Source organism: Tiliqua scincoides, chromosome 7 (assembly GCF_035046505.1).
Source record: "Tiliqua scincoides isolate rTilSci1 chromosome 7, rTilSci1.hap2, whole genome shotgun sequence".
Classification (NCBI taxonomy): domain Eukaryota; kingdom Metazoa; phylum Chordata; class Lepidosauria; order Squamata; family Scincidae; genus Tiliqua; species Tiliqua scincoides.
In genome coordinates this window covers 68,454,432-68,471,243 of record NC_089827.1, presented here as the reverse complement: position 1 = coordinate 68,471,243, position 16,812 = coordinate 68,454,432, and the positions used below count along the sequence as shown (strand labels likewise).

General features: G+C 42.9%; 1 protein-coding gene across 1 annotated transcript in view; it reads left to right on the top strand.

Annotated features, from left to right (window-relative positions):
• Positions 1-2,014: 2,014 nt before the first annotated feature.
• The window catches only part of LRRIQ1 (leucine rich repeats and IQ motif containing 1), a 131,312-nt gene continuing 116,514 nt past the window's right edge, over positions 2,015-16,812 (top strand). The window contains exons 1-8 of the mRNA XM_066634309.1: positions 2,015-2,149; positions 3,701-3,809; positions 6,453-6,547; positions 8,868-8,976; positions 11,964-12,193; positions 12,859-12,933; positions 14,087-15,532; positions 16,181-16,333. Of these exons, the coding sequence (XP_066490406.1) occupies positions 2,015-2,149; positions 3,701-3,809; positions 6,453-6,547; positions 8,868-8,976; positions 11,964-12,193; positions 12,859-12,933; positions 14,087-15,532; positions 16,181-16,333 (2,352 nt within the window). The remainder of the gene's footprint in view (positions 2,150-3,700; positions 3,810-6,452; positions 6,548-8,867; positions 8,977-11,963; positions 12,194-12,858; positions 12,934-14,086; positions 15,533-16,180; positions 16,334-16,812) is intronic.

The window sequence follows — 16,812 nt, the reverse complement described above, 5'->3', positions numbered from 1 at the left end:
GAAAAGGTTGAAAATCGCTGCAATAAGAGTGTCGTTTAAAAAAGTGGGTCCCGATGCTAAAATGTTTGGGAACCACTGGAATACAGTAATGATATTACTTATTTAAAATTTCATCATGATAAATACATAGAAGAAAGTGCTGTATGGATGTTAAGGGGCATCTCCTTTATTAGAAAAGACAACAGCAGTTGAGGTGCTTCAGCCTAGAAAAAAGTAGCCTGAGAAGGACATGACTGAGACATAAAAAATTATGCAAAGGATGGATAGAGAGGATAGAGTGATGTTCTGTTCCCTCTCACACAACACCAGAACCTGGGGGCATCCATTGAAATGGAGTGTTGGGAGAGTTAGGACAGACAAAACAAAATATTTCTTTACCTAATGTGTAATTAGCCTTTGGAACTCCTGGTCACCAGATGTGGTAATGACACCTGGCCTAGACGCCTTTAAAAGGATATTGGACATATTTCTAAACGAAAAGTCCATCACAGGTCAACCCTGGTGGGTTTGTACAACTTCCTGGTTTTTGAAATAGGCTACCTCAGAGTGCCAGGTACAAGGGAGATCTCTTGTTGTCTTATGTGCTCCCTGAGGCATCTGGTGGGCCACTGTGAGAGACAGGAAGCTGGACTAGATGGACCTTTGGTCTGATCCAGCAGGATTCTTCTTATGTTCTTATTCTCCAAAATGCTGTGGATGGCGTTGTATAATGAAACAACGAATGATCATTGTAACAAAAACCATTGTTAAAGAATAAGGTCAGCTTTACAGGAGACACTGAAGTGCTTTTCATGTTTAATTTGGCTCCCATATTTAGCACCCACCCATATTTTGAATATGCACCTTGTATCATAGTCCCATTTCTTTTTGTCCCCTTCCTCCCATCCTCTGCCCCTTTGGATTAACAATGATAGAGGTCCAGCAGTTTAAATGTAGGAACCCTGCAAATAGCAATGCTAGGATGATGATAGTAGTAATAGGAATGAAAGAGGGTGTTTATCTAAGGAATCTCAATCTGAAAAAAATGACTGCTCTGTGTGATGGTACTTTAAGACAAGGAATTCAACCAGATTGTGTTCCTGCTCTTCTGAATTGCAGGGCTCTCCTTTGTTTGGTTAGGTACTCTAGATGTCAGCAGGTTTTTTTTGAAGTCATATTTTTATTTTAGGGTGAACATTTTTGAGTGTACCTTTTGATCAAATACATGATTCCTTGAAATGCTTATTATGTACTTAGAGTGCAAATTCATACAGAGCATTTTAGCATTAGAACATGAAAGATCCAAGTAGATGTAAGCAGAGGTCAGATTAAAGTGTTGTCAACGATGACTGTATATCAGGTAATAAGCAATTAATTATACAGAAGTTTTAAAAGGAGCCATTTTCTCCTAAGTTTATTTCTTCTCTATCCCCCTTTCCTGGCCCTCTCATAATTTATCAGTTTGGCTTTTCATGTTGGCTTACATTGACTCTAACCACCATCTTAGGGCACAATCCTAACCAACTTTCCAGCACTGACTTAGCCGCAATGCAGCCCCCAAGGTAAGGTAGCAAGCATGCCCTTACCTTGAGGAGGCCGCCTTGACTGCCTCCCCACCAGGATGCAGTACACACTGCATTGACGTAGCTATGTCAGTGTTGGAAAGTTGGTTAGAATTGCTCCCTTTGTGATGGAATCTCAGGGTGCCACCCATGCTTTCTTTATTATGACATAGCCATTGTAATCATACAAACTGTAAGCTTTTTCTTAATGCTAACAAAGAATAAAGGGAGGGGGTGCAGCTTAGTGGAGAAGCACCTACTTTGCATGCAGAAGGCTCCTGTTCAATCTCAAGCATTTTTCAGGTGCAGCAGAGAACTATTCCTCTCTGGACTGTTGGAGAGTCAATATCGGCAAGAGTGAGTTAGATGGTCCAATGGCCTAATTCAATATTAGGTAGCCTCCAGTGTTAACAGCAGGCACAGTCTTCAGTCACACTTCCCTTCTTTGCCTTATCCATATTACAGTGAAAGGAATGGAGGAGGAAGAGAATGATCTAAGAATTGAAAAAGAAATAGAAGAAGAGTTAAGCAGAATCAGCGTTTCTTCTTCTGAAACTGATGATCCTGACACGGAATTATCAGCAGAGTCTTCGAGCGACAGCGAACCCGTAAGTGTTTTCATCAGATCGGGAGGGACAGAATGTCCTTTTTGTGCTCCTTACAGCTTAGCATACATACAGTGTTCTGTAGATGAGGACCAGGCTGCTTAAAATGTGAGTGGACATTCACAGGGCATAATATATACAATGAAAACCCCATGGAAGGCATTTGATGGATGACCTGTTTCCTACTAGCCTAGGCCCTAAGGAAACTTCTTTAAAATGTGCCTATTCATATAAGATCAGTTCTGGGACAACATAGCCCCTTATTTTTTCCCCCAGCATCTGATACTCAAAGGAATATTGCCTTTGAACATGGTGGAGCCATTTCGCCTTTGTGACCAATGGCTGTTGATAGAAATATCCCCCATGAATTACTCTAAGCTTTTCAAAAACCTTTTAAAGGGTTATTTCATGTTATACTTGACAAGCAAATGAGGCTAAAAACAGTTGCCACGTGCAAATAGAAACCTATAATAGGTTACTATGAAAATCAGAAAGATAACATTTTGGAAGTATCATATAGCGCAGATTTTTTTTCTGCCAGGGCTTCAGTATCTTTTGATAATCTGGTACCTTTCTTATCATGATATCAGCAGATAAGACAGGCATCATGTGCCTGTGTCATAGCAGATCCTTCTGAAAATAACTGTCCTAGGAGGTGCTGCTGATGTTCTCCCAGCATTAGGACCTTGGGGGAAGTGTTAATGGGGTAGTTGTCTTGGGTGTCATTCAAGGACGGTCCACCTCAACACTCACACAGTAGGCCAATTGATGGGGAAGAATGACATTGCCAATGGTATAGTAATCAGGAAGGAGTCTTCAATAAGTGTCTCAGAGTCTTAAAAAACTTCCCACCTTTCTTAAAAAGCAGTAAGACAGTGACCCTCAAACAGGCTCCAAGGCTATGTTCACCTTCTCTCTTTGCTCTTTGGTCATTGTTGTGTCGCCTATCCTCTCCCCACCACCTATGAGGGAGAACTAGAATTCTAGCTATCGCTGGGGGAGGAGTCAGGAGTACTAAATTTCTATTTATACGGTCTCAAAAGATCTTCATTCATGACTCCTATTCATGACTCCTTCCAAATAAGAAAATAAAATGAAGAAGTGAGAGAAATTCAGCAGACTTTCAGTAACTGTTTTGGAGACCATGATTGTGTAGCTGTTCGGATGCCGGATTATGTAACTGACATAATTTGACTACATGGTCTTGTTTAGCTACTTTGGCACCTGAGTACGTGTACTTGTGGGAGAGAGCTGTACATTTGGGTTCCTGCTGGTTACTGGATATTTGATTATAACATAGTTCTTCTGCGATGTGCTGTAGCTGGTTCTAACAGCCAATGGCTCCTCCTTCCCAGAATAGTTTCCATCATCAGTGGTTTCACTTGGCTACACCCCTATTTTAATAATATAAAGTATTTCTGAGATTGAAGTTGTAGCACTTATTGGTCTGAAAGTTTTGGCTTCCACTTGTGACTTTGCTGAAGACAAACCTAATTTGAAAATAATTAAAAGATGAGAATGGAGAATTTAATTTATGATGTACTGTACATCTAGATTTCAGATGAACTACCGGAATCAGTTCACCGTTATTTAAACTTTGTGAGGAGCAGAAGTCAAAATGCGGAAAGGCTTGAATTGCAGAATCTGGAAAATGATAAGTTAAGTAAGTAATGATTTAGTAAAAGTCTGAGTGATAAACATATATTGTCTAAACTCTTTAGATCAGTGGTTCTCACACATTTAGCACCGGGACCCACTTTGTAGAATGAAAATCTGCCAGGACCCTCCGGAAGTGGTGTCATGACCGGAAGTGACATCATCAAACAGGACCATTTTTAACAATCTTAGGCTGCAATCCTACCCACACTTACCCAGGAGTAAGTTCCATTGACTATCATTGTTAAAAGAATATACATAGTAGCTTGTTAAAAGTACAGGTCTGTCACATTTCCCCAAATGCAGTCACATGCCATGGCAGCATCAAGTCTAATATATTAAAAATAAAATATTGGAATGAACGGGGACCTACCTGAAATTGGCTTGCGACCCACCTCGTGGGGCCCGACCCACAGTTTGAGAAACACTGCTTTAGATAGTTGTCGACTACAGATGGAATTGCAACAACTATGCTTTCTGTGATTGCTTTGTTACTTTTTGCGTTACAATTTCTTTTCACAGAAGGTTCCCAAAAATGATTTCTAATGCGCAGCATTGTGTAGTGAGGTTGTAGAAGATAAATCATGGTCTACTGGTGGACCAGCAGCCTGTTTCTGCTTAACTTCCTGGCGCCTGTCATTGTTGGGATCTTTCAAAACATATTGGATTAGGGCTGCAATCCTGTGCACTCTTACCTGGAAGTAAACCTCGCAGAATGTAGTGGAATTTACTCCTGGATAAAAATATATAAGATTGCACTGCCAGTGGACTTTGAGACAATCCAGCGAGACTTCTTGCTAAGCGAAAGTATGTACTCAGGATCACTTAATACAGAACACTTGAGTTACTTAAGTTCATTCTAACATACTTGATATAGCTACTGTTTCAAGTGGCCACTCTCTGTTTTGGGAGCCAACCATGCTGGCAAAGCATCTGGTCTCAAGCATATTACAGTATGTGTGTCCCTATCTAGGATCTTGATTTGCCTGGTCTGTGTCACAAATAGTGATTGGTCACCCTTGGCCCAGTTCAGCTTCTATTGAAGCTCAGTACACAGATTTCCCAAAGGGCCTCAGATTCAGTTCAGGTTTCTATTTCAAGACTGTTGCTGTGGTTTAAGTTCATAATCTTCCTTTTTTATAGCTGCCAACATGTGCTTGGAAGACAATGGTGCTGGCCTTGGCCTTTTGCCACCAGGGATGCAACATTGGAAAATGGATTGTTAAAACCTTGTTACTCAGGCATGGGTGTAGCCTGGCCTCCTGATTAAATAACTTCTGGTATACTTTATCTTATGTCTTGAATTCCAATTTATTTCTGGGTTTGAACCCTTGTACCTCTCTTGGCACGTCGTCAGTTCGTTGTGCTACCAGTAAACAGATACTGGAGATATATAGGAGAAACCAATGCAACCCCCAAATGTAGTTCTCAAGTACAACCCCAAGTAGCAGTTCCCAAACTGGTGGGTTGTGACCCAACCGGGGAACCAGAAATGGGCTTTACCCCCTTAAGGGGAGTGGCCCAGGAATGGGTTCCCAATGGCGCCACAGTGATCGTGGTGCTGCAGAGATCCAGGGACATCCCCGCTTACCTGGAGGCGTTATGCAGCCTCCTAGAGAGTCCTGGGAGGACTTTCATATACCTCTGTGACATGATCACAAACTGGAAGTGAGCTCTGAGAGCAGAATGGAGCCCCTTGCAGCTGCACAGAAGGTTGCAAAGGTGACTACAAGCCTTGGATCCTCCAGAGGCTGCAGGACGCCCCAGGTACTTGGGGATGTCCCTGGGTCTCTGCAGCGCCATGATGACTGTGATGCTATCAGGGCCACCCCCCACTCCCACCTCTGCAACAACTCACAGTGGTCCCAATTCCTTTGGCGGAGTTTGGGAACTGCTGGTTTAAACAGTTAAAAACATTATATTGCATTTGGGCAGTGACTGCTTTTTATTACCACTTTGGTGACTTAAAAAAATGTTTTTAACAGGGGAGTGTGAGCTGAAGAGGTTGTTAAAATCATCTACTTAAACCTGGGTCTTCCACACATTTTACAATAGCTATTTAAAGATCCTGACTATGCATTCTTGATTTGTAAATTTTAAACTCATCAGTGGCCCAGAAGCCACTTTAAAAAAAAAAAAAAGACTACTTGACTGGTCAGTGAAGCTCCGTGTAAGTACATTTCATTTATACAATGATAGGATTAAGAAAGTCAGCGTGTGCAGAAAGATATCTCATCTCAATATGCACTAGTAGGGTATCTTGCTCAAACTAGTGTATTGATCCAGACCTTGTATGAGTGAAAGGCGATCAGATGCAAGAACTTTAATCACAACAGATTCCCTTAGCCTTCAAAATACCAATCCTAAATTCAAGAAACCCTTGGAAATAAGGTGGGATGGAGTGCAGAAGGAGGGGGAAATTACTGAAACTCATGTGGTGTCACCTTCCATGAATGGACCGCTATTCTCCATTCCCTTTCACTGTTGCGCTCAATCTTACCCCATTCTTAGGGAGAGGCTTTTCAGGGCACGCAGGGCTCTTGTGGGAAGGAGGTTCCAATTGTGAAAGGTCAGAGCGCAACCTAATGTTTTGAAACTTGGAGCAGTTTTCTTGGCAGTGTCCTAGATTATATGGTTACTTCATCTGCAGGTGACATCCCCTGTGTGGTTCCCAACAGTGCTTCAGATTGCTTGGCCAAGTTGGCTTCTGAATATAATGAAGATCCAGAAGAATTCAAGAAAAGGGTATGCTATATTATTTTTAAAAACATACACCATGTATTTAATGTAATAGAACCCTGCCGGATTTTGATTCTGAATGGCTTTCTACAGTGACTCACTATAGTTAGTTGAGAAGTTCCAGTGGTTACAGTGAAGGCAATTTAAATAGCCCAATAATCAAAGCATGTTCTCGGTATAAGACCCATTTGATTAAATTTGAGCCAACAGAAATGATTGTGGGTTATTGCTTGGGACAATGTAAAAGACGTGTGTAACAAAATCATTGTAGTACCAAAGAGGTGTTTTCAGTTTCCTTAATCTCTAGATGATGAAGTTTTAAATTTGGTGTTTGTGTCTTAACTGGGAAAGTTAAAGTTGTATGAGGTTGAAGTCCGAACCTATGCATGTTTACTTGGGAAATAAATCCCGCTGAGTTCAATAGAGTTGCTGTCAGATAGCTGCTCATAGGATTGCAGCCTTAGGCTGCTATTGGTATTCTTGGCAACCACTTTCCTCTCCAGACTGTGATCTGCAGGCTAGAAGTTTATTTTGGCTCATACCTGAACCCTCTGATGGATAGTTAGGCTCTATAATGTGTTTAGTACTACCAAACAGTAAGAGTTTAAATGTTTTGGAGCACATGGCCTTCGGGTTGTATGAGGTCATCAGTTAGTGGGGGAAGAAGAGGAACTAATAGTCTTTAAGAGGCAGACTGGCTCTTTGCCTTCCCAGAACATGCATGAGATAACTACCCAATAAAATATATTTATGCTGTTCTCTTTGGTGGTTTATTATGTTTCCAAGTAGCTATTGGCTGGGGTGTCACCTACTAAAACTGAAGAGCAAGATAGCATTAAATATGGAATGTATATCTCTTGCAGAGTTTTTAAAACAGTGTTCTTTTCTTTACACTGAAATAGTGGAAATGATTTTTACATCTTGAATTAAATTCATGTTGTTTAGTGGTGTGAGGGACTACAGCCAGGGAAGGCAAGCTGACTGAAGGCCGTAATGTCTATTGGTTAGTCCTCGCTCTCATGCTCTCTGCTTTCCCTTTTCATTGGATCAGCAGCTGAATGGGGGGGGGGGGGGAATTGGTAGTTCTGTCTGCTGCCACCATTTCCCAAGAGGGGATTAAAAAAAAAAACCCTGCCAGAGGAGCACAGATCTCCAGAGTTTCTTAATTAAAAGTTAACTGCAGTATGCTAAATATGGAAATTTTGTTCTAAAGCGTCCCCTCCTCAAGATACACTAAATGTCGTAATAGAAATAAATTGAAACACTTGGTGATTGCACTCATTTTTTTAAAAATGGTCTGTTGAACATGTCAGAATCTGTCAGTCACTATCTTCCTATCTCCTTAGGAGGAGGCAGGGCACTGGTTGTCCTGATTGCTCAAGCTCAAGAGCGACATGGATGATTAGAGGGGTTGAGAACAAGCCCTGCGAGGAAAGGTTGAGGGAACTTGGTATGTTCAGCCTGGAGAAGAGAAGGCTGAGAGGGGATATGACAGCACTCTTTAAATACCTGAAGGGGTGTCATATGGAAGAAGGGACACATTTGGTCTCAGCTGCCTCTGAAAGTTCCAACAGGTACAAACTGCAAGAGAAGACATTCCAGTTGGATATCAGGAGAGAATTCCCGATGGTAAGGGTGATTTGGCAGTGGAACAGACTGCGGAGGCAAGGTGGTGGACTCTCCCTCACTGGAGATCTTCAAACAGAGGCTCATCAAGCACTTGCTGGAGATACTCTAGGAGGATCTTCTGCTACTGGCCTGCTTCAGGTCCCTTCCAACTCTATGATTCAATCCTGATGTATCAAAATTCAAACTGTATTACAACTGCACATTTTCTCTGTTCCTGAGCTAATCAGGAGAAATATTTATATGGTAGCAGCCTCTCTCACGCATGTGCACACGCACACATCTCTAACTGGAGAAGGAACCATAAATGCAGATTGATGGTGCTTGCTTTCCCCAATGCAACTGCTGTGGTTCCACACACAGAGCCCTGTTAGAATATGATTGGCATTCACTATTCAGGAGGTGAGGTGGGGGAACTAAATCCAACCCCACTGAACAGCTGACCAGAAAGACTGCTGTTTTTCTCCCTGGAGTTCATGGATGTGGACTTGGATTGGGCCCAGTCTAGATGCTACAAAGCTTATCTTCCTTATGACATAACATCTGTTCAATGACTATATTTTTGGTACTGTTAAGTTCTGCGTAGGAGTCACTGTTACCATAGAACAAAGCTGCTTCTGTGCCCTTGTTGTTCTTGTTAGAGAACTAGAAGTTTGAAACCCAGCCATGCTAATAATGAAAATACTTGAAAATATTTCAGGTATTATCTGAAATAGAAAATGAGGAATTAGAGGCGAGTGCCGCTCCCGACAGTGCTGTGGATTCCAAAGTCGATGACGATTTATCTGCCAACGAAGCTGATGATGTATGTTTTTTGACAGGTAAATGAGCTCGCAGCCCAGTTCTCATGAGGCTTCCCCAGAAGTCCCCAACCCCCAGGAATGGAAGCATATTTTCAGGGGGGGGGCTCAGAATGCTGGAGACGGAATGGGGAAAGCAGTGTAAATTGTGTCATCATCCCCTGAGTGCTAACTCTAGATCAGGGCCTTCCAGACCCTAGCCTGGTGGCCAGATCTGGCGTTTGGACTAAATCATCCGCCCTGTTAGTGGGTCTTGCCGTTTCACTGGTTAACCGCATGTCTTCTATTGCGATCGGAGGACAGGGACACTCTGGGCAGTTTCATCTGCCCAGATAACCTGTTGCACAGCCTGCTGGGATGCTGGGCATCCTTTGCTGTAGGCTGCAAGTAGCCGGCCTCTGAACTGGTGCTGTGATGGTGCCAGCGCTGATCCGGCACTGAGTGTTGTGGGCATGCGTTACGGCATGTTTGCGACACTTGGCACCAGTGGAGGGCTAGCCCTGAGGTTTAGGATTGGGCCCTATGTTCCTGCAGAATATTCCCCGCACTATTTCATAACTATTTTCAGTACAGTACATTTAAAAGTGAGCATTTGCCTCAACTCTAATCTAAGGTATACTTTTCTAAAAACATGTCACACTGAAATCAGTATAACTGCCCTGTTTAATAGCCAAAAGTTCAGGAGACCTGGGTAAGATCAGGCTGCAAGTGACTTGTTAAGAATCAGAAGGCATTCTGGAGTGATAAGAAACTTTAGCTGAATGCCAACCTTTTAATCCAAGCGATGGGGATATCTTATTTCTATAACTATACCTCTGTGGGGAAAAAATGTGTAAAAGAACTCATATTTCTAAGATTAGAAACACAGTGCCATTTTCTTCCCATGCTCAGGAACATCAAGATTTTGTACAAATGCTACTTAAACTGCACACCTATGAACACTTATGGGGTTGTCCTATTAAGCAAAATGGGACTTATTTCCTTAGAAGGATGTGTTAGAATTGAGTGTTAGGTCCCCTTGATAAGATGCAGTTGTGTAATCGAGTCATTAGTGAATGTGATAGTAGTGGTGTGTAATGAGGTCCAGGCCTGGGGAGGCAATACATACTCACTCCCCCCCATCTCCCCCCTTAAGTTCAGTCTTTGAAACACACTCCCCCCCCCCTTCCTTGGAAATAAGATCAGTCTTTGGAACAAATCTCCTAATAAATTTGATAAAACCTTCTTCCCCCACTTGGAATTAGGAAGACCTTGGCACAGGCCTCCTGAAGCAACCAACAATCAGTCGTTTGTTCAGGTTCCCTGCTTTTTTATGGCTTTTAAAAAAACAAAACAAAAAAAACAGAAGCAACTTCTCCCAAGCTTGTGGATGTATGTATCCTGCAATTTTTTCTCAGCTAGCCAGCCACCCTACTTTTTATAAAAGTGGACGACACCCATGATTTCAGCCTTACTTGCTGGAGGCAATTCTTCCTGCTGCCTCCCCAGAGACCGATGACACAAGTGCTGTCATTATAATTATTATTGGGTAAACAGAAGTAGCTCTCCCTGGTGGCTTTAACTGCACAGATGTCCCTGCCTGTTTTGTCCCTAGCAAGCCACTCAAAGTGACTGAGCTGATCGGCAGCTCTTCTTGTTCCCTTCATGTTTGAGTGTGTGCTGCTTTCAACAAACTGTGTGCTGGAGCAAAGAGGAGAAACTTGGGAAAAGCCAAAGGTACTTTAAAAAAAAACAAAAACTTTTGGGTCCTTTGGCTCTGCCTACTCTGACTGCATGTCAGTGTGTGATAACATTGCATGTACAAACAGCCTTTGGAATTTTGTCATTGCTGCCTAATGCACTCTTATTTAAAGTCCATCCCAGTCGAATACAGTTTGAAATGTTGACCTATATACTGTATTGTATCTGTCATTGTCCTCTGTGTAGTATACTTTAGAGATACAATAATGAAAAGAGAGTGAGCGGATGCTGTATTACCCCAAGGCTTTACCCCTCCAGGTTTGCAGAATTGTTTTTGGAAGAGGAAGTGTTGTGTAGCCTCCCACCAGGAGATGTGTATAGATGTGTGCAGAGAGTAGATTAGATCAACTGCTGCATTCATATCCAATCTCTGCTGGACAGGCTATCATGACTCTTTATTCTTTAAAATTGCAGCAACTTATTATGAAATGACACAGTATGTGATCCACTTTGCTTCCCAGAATACCTTTGATATATAGCGATTTCTAAACCACATTTTAAATGGTTATTTGAACAAACGGAGATAGCGTCAGTCCCAGACAGTGTGAGTCCAGGCCTCCCAGATCAACATTGTTTAGATATAGGACTACACAATTATTTTCTGTGCTTGTGGCATGCAGTGGGCTACTCTACTATTGTTGCGGATGAAGCATCCTACAGTAGTGCAGAGTTTTAAGCTAGGTCATTATAGACAGAAGTAATTGTCGTTTTTGCACTTCTGATATGATGCATTGTCTTCAAGCCACCATGAACTGTCTGAGTATTGCAAACAGTATTGCAGTAGTCCTCCTGTAACCATGGAGGATACATTCTCATTGCTACTACGGATATCTGAAACCACAGATAGCAGTGAACCCTATACTTACTAACTGTGGCTCTGCAAGGTATTTGGGTTGCAGTGCTAACAAGAAGCAGTTCACAAATTCCCCATCACACAAATGACTTATCTGTTTCTGTTTCAGCCCTCCTGTGCTGTCCGCTTCATGTGCTGTCTACTTCCTGTAGGACAGACACTGAAAGGTAGCATGTTGGAGGACTGCACGCAACACAACGCTAACAGGAAGTGGACAGTACAGGACACAAAGAGACAGCCACAGGAGGGCTGCAAACAAGAACAGATAAGTGTGCGATGGGGGAATTTGTGAATCGCCGATAACCAAAACTGTGGAAACCAGGTTTGCAGATGTTGGGGGAGGGGGCATTGGAAAAAAAAATGCCATCGGTGCTACAAAGTTTATACTCTGACACTTTTCTAGATGATGGTGATCCCGTCGTAAGTTTTTCTTTCCGAGAAGTTGAAAAAAGATGCAAGCAAGAATATAAACTTTGGGTGGAAAAGCAAAAAGAAGGCGAACATGAAAAAATAAAGATGCTGAAAGCAAAGAGGGAGATCGAAGAAACACGAAATCATGAGGAGAACAAAAGGAGGCAGCTGCGTCAGGAGGAACTGGATGCTGAGCGGATGAAGATAGAACTGTTTCATGCGGTAATTTAATATGGCCAAGAAAACATCATACTTCTCGGTTGACTTGCATGAAACCAAATTATGCAAGTTGTGGCATAATAATGTAAACATGGAAAATGCATGTGTAGCTGAACTAGATGTAACTTAAGCAGTTGACTTGGAACTTTACAATACGTTTCCCCCGGTTTTACAATTGCATGCTTTTGTCAGTAGTAGCTTAACTGAAGCCAGTGAACATGCTCCCCCCGAAGAAGTCTGGGTTACAGTCGGGTGCATTAGTCCTTTTGCACAAGTATAGTATGTCCTTTGCTGGCGCTTCCATGTGATAGCTCAGGCTGGCAAGAACCAGTTTATGTATGGACCTCCAGAACCTAATCTCTACACAAGTAGGGGATTTATGGCTCAATTCAATCTGGGGCTTATGGCAGTTGATCTTGCATTCCACTGCCTTAAGTCCCGGTTGGGTGTTGCAAAAGGTGTGCTACTATCAGGTGCTGTGGGACTGCTGGCTCCTAAACCCACCAAGTTTCCTCAACCTTTCGTCCCAAGTAGGAACTGAATTGTGCCTCACTGTAGCAGTACCGCCTAACATATTGGCATCCTAGAGTCACTGCTAGACCTCACACACTATTAATGTTTCTTAAGAATGTTAAAAGGATAACAATGAGGTTATTTATTTTGCACAGCAACAGCAAGCTCTGTTGGAAGAGGAAGTGCTGAAAGAAGAGGAAGCTTGGGAAGAACAACTGAGACAGCACAAGGTAATTTGCATACAGGAATATTGAAAAACTATTTTAATGTGAGATGCTGGCACTGTGGTTATATATAGGTGTGTCTCAGCGGCTACGTGAAACCACAGATAACCGGGGACACCATCCCAGCCCTCTGAACCCAAGCTGTGCTCCTGTCAGGTCTGGAGGCTTTTCTGAGTCCTGCAGAGGTCACACATGTCGACCTACAGGCTTCAGAATGGCCGTTTCGGCCAAAAAGATGCAACTTCCGGTTTCCTCAGGAAACCAGATGTGACGTTTTTGCCCTTATAAGGCATTCTGAGGCCCAGGAAAATTCCATGTGATGTCTGACTATTTTGCAGCCTCCAGTGTGACTTAATATATGAAGTCTAGTACATCCCCATTCCCTCTCTAGTTCTCCCCATTCTCTCCTGTTAGGGTCTGGGTTGAAGTCAGTGGCCTTTGCTGGATTGGAACCCACCAAAAGGAATAAGTTCCAGACAAAATCTAGAAGTTGAAGGCATGGCTAAGGCAAGTTAGAGGTTAATACCTGTAAATCAACATGGTTCATAGGATGTTGATACGGGGAACAAACAACTGTCCTATTCCAAAGCCAGGCAAGAATTCAGAACCAAAGAAGCAGCCCAAAGTGCGGAAGAGGCAGGAACAAGGAGCTGCGGTAATGTTGACCAGCTTGCAATGTTGACAGTCTCTTTCTGCTTCTTGAAGTAGGCCTGCAAGTGAAACTGAGCTAGACAAGGTAGAGCTGGCTCTGATTGCCATAACTACTGTCTCTGCAACAGTTATAACTAAGTAGGCTGACAGTGATCTCCCCTTTGTGACTTTCTCCCCCCCCCCCCCCAATTCACTGGTTAGGCTACGGAGTTTCTCACTGGAAACCAGAAGTAGCAATTTTTGGGGGCCATTTTGAGCCCTGCAGTGGCCACAGGTGGATGCACACAGCCTCTGTGGGCCTCAGAGAAGCTTCCGGAGGCAAAGGGAGCCATGGCTCCAGAGGCTGGGGGTGGGCAGGGATCAGCGATACTGCATATGTGGTCATCGCTGATCGAAATGTTGCTTAGCGACATTCACCTGTACAGCTATTAAAATCATTTGTGTGATGTTTGCCTGCAGAATACAAAATCGTTATTTCCCACAAAAATCATGCTTCCTTTTGGCTTAGGAATTGATTAAAACTCTACACGTACAAATAGAAGAAGAAAAACAGGCCTTTGAAGAACAACAAGCAAAGGAAAGACAGCGCTTGGCAGAACAGCAAAATATGGCGGCTGTAAAAATCCAGGCTCAGTTCAGAGCATTCGTGATACACAAAGAATATGCCCCAGTTTTAAGAGAATGGAGAGCAGAATTGAAAAGGAAACGAGAAATGCAAGAAGCAGTGGAAAGGGAGCAGAAGGAAAAGGAGGAAAGGCGGAAAAGGCGGGCTCTTGAGCTGAAGCAGCAACAAGAGAGAGAAAGGAAGGGCCAAGAAGAAAAAGAAAGGCAAGAACTTGCAGAGAAGGTGAAGAGGCAGGAAGAGTATGAGAGGAAGAAGGAAAAGGTGAGGCTTCTGAGAGAAGAACAACGAATGTTGGAAGAACTGGAAAGAGCAGAAAAAAGCAAACTGAACTTGAACTTGGAGCCTGAAAATATGGGTCAAGAAATCAAATTGGCAAAGGAAGAACAAGAAACAGAAAAGGGAGAAGAGGAAGGAGAGGTAACCAAAAGCCCGCAAAATAAAATGGAGTCTGAAAATACAGATAAAGATATAGCAAATAAAGGAACAGAAATAGAAAAGATGGAACATGAAAAAGGCAAAACTGGCAACACACAGAGAACGAGGTCTGAAAATAAAGATGATTGTTCAGCAATGGCAAGGAAGGAAGAAGTGATCAAGGACGGAGTTATCAAAGAAGTGATCAAAGAGCAAGAGGCTGGGAGCGCAACTGTAAAATCAAAGCAGATTATGGGGAAAGAGCTGAAAGAGCAGTCACAGCATGTAAAGTACGAAGAAGAGAAACAAGAAAGGCGTCATGGAATGATACGTGAGAAATTACGGTGTGAGGACGGAGCACATGAAGATGGAAAACGGGAATCTGCAAAGGAAGAACATCTTAACATGAAACATAGTGAGGCATCAGTAGAACATGAAGAACCTTATGCAGAAGACCACTGTTCAACAACGGGAGATTTCCAAAAAACCAGGGACACAGAGGTTCTCAGTAGTGATATGACTTCAGTACTAGATCAGGAAAACAGCATATATAATGATCACAATAACTTGAATGTTCATTTAGATTCTGGAGATGCTGGACGAACAGAAAAAACTCACGTATTGAAACATATCAAATTTGCAGCCAAAGAGATTCACGAGGAAATGTCTGGTTGTTTTGTCAAAGATGACAACGCAGTCCAGTGTTTTGAACACCCACCTGTGCTTTCTGACTCCCTTGAAGAGAAGAGATTAACATGGATAAAAACATGTAAGTCCTGGTCCAGAATTTGGAGAGAAAATCAGAGGAAAAAAGTTGTTGAAAAAAGCAGACCCCGAAAATGTTCAGCTGGTATGATGCCCCCACTGAGCGCTGCCACGATCATCCAGGCCGGTCCTTGGAATGCTCTGGAACAGGTAAGCCACAGCTGAAACTGGAGGCCTCCTTGGGGTAAGAGAACATTTGTCCCTTTGGTCTGGTGGATCAACGTGATGCTGTGCCAGCAATATCACTGGTACAAGTCAACATTGAGCCAGGAAGGTGGATTGGGCCCAGGATGGTGTCAGGATTTAATTGACTCCACTGCTTCTGAACCCGTCTCCTTCCTGGGACTGATCTACCCTTCTCCCCAGCCCCATTGGCACCCTATTTCTCCCTCCCTTCCCCCATTTTGCCCTTCCCCACCTCCCTCTGACCCTGTATGTGGCCTTACTTGGGGCGACAGGTTTCAATCAGTCACCATATGAACCAGGCCACTCATCACTTCCAGCATGATTCATGTTTGCAACAGCAAGAAAGCACACTATGTTAGTGGAGCATCTGTTCTGCCTGCATAGTGCACCTTTAGGACCGGGCCCTAAATCTTGTAGGTTTTGTGTTTGATACATTAGGGTTGAGAACATTTTGCTGGTATATTCTTGGATATTTCCGAGGTAGGTTTTTTGGCCTGCTAGAGGCAGAATATTGGGTGGTAAGAAATTGTAATCCACTTACGTATATAATTCCAACGCTATCAGAGTATGTATAATATATATATATTTTTTCCCATTATGGTATGCATGTAGGTTACCGCAGTGACCTTTCACGATTTGCCTGGCTGCAGCCTCTCCACACTATCACAGTGTTCCATGCTTCAGTTCTTGAGTCTCAGGCGCTGTGGATTACTTGCTCTGGAAGGGCTCAGCAACTGCAAAGACCTAAAGTACATAGATGTGGAGGTACCAAATAGTATATTCTCTGTTTTGAAATGGAAATTATTTTGAAATTGGTTTTAGCAGGTCCTCTGCTAAAAATAGATTATTTCTGAGTTGGCAAAGTTGTTTAAACCATGCTTGAAGACAGCCTTGAACATCTGCGATACTCCCTAAAGCAGGGGTCAGCAACTTTTGACCTACAGACCTGATCTGGCCCGCCAGATGTAGAAATCATCTGGCCCGTAGCCTGATGTAGGCGAAGAGGCCCAGGATTTCCGCTAGGCAGAAAGGTCACACTCTTCTCCCGATCTCTGACTGCTTTTCCACCATATGCCCTAGAGAGGGGGGCAATTTCTCGATCATCCAATACCCTTAATGCATCGTAGTTAACATTACTGGTAATTTACATGATCCAGAAGCTCTGCATCTTTGACTCCACTCTTTGGATTATGCCAATACCAGAGAACGGCATCGTAACTTGTCTACAGAACAGCCATTATAGA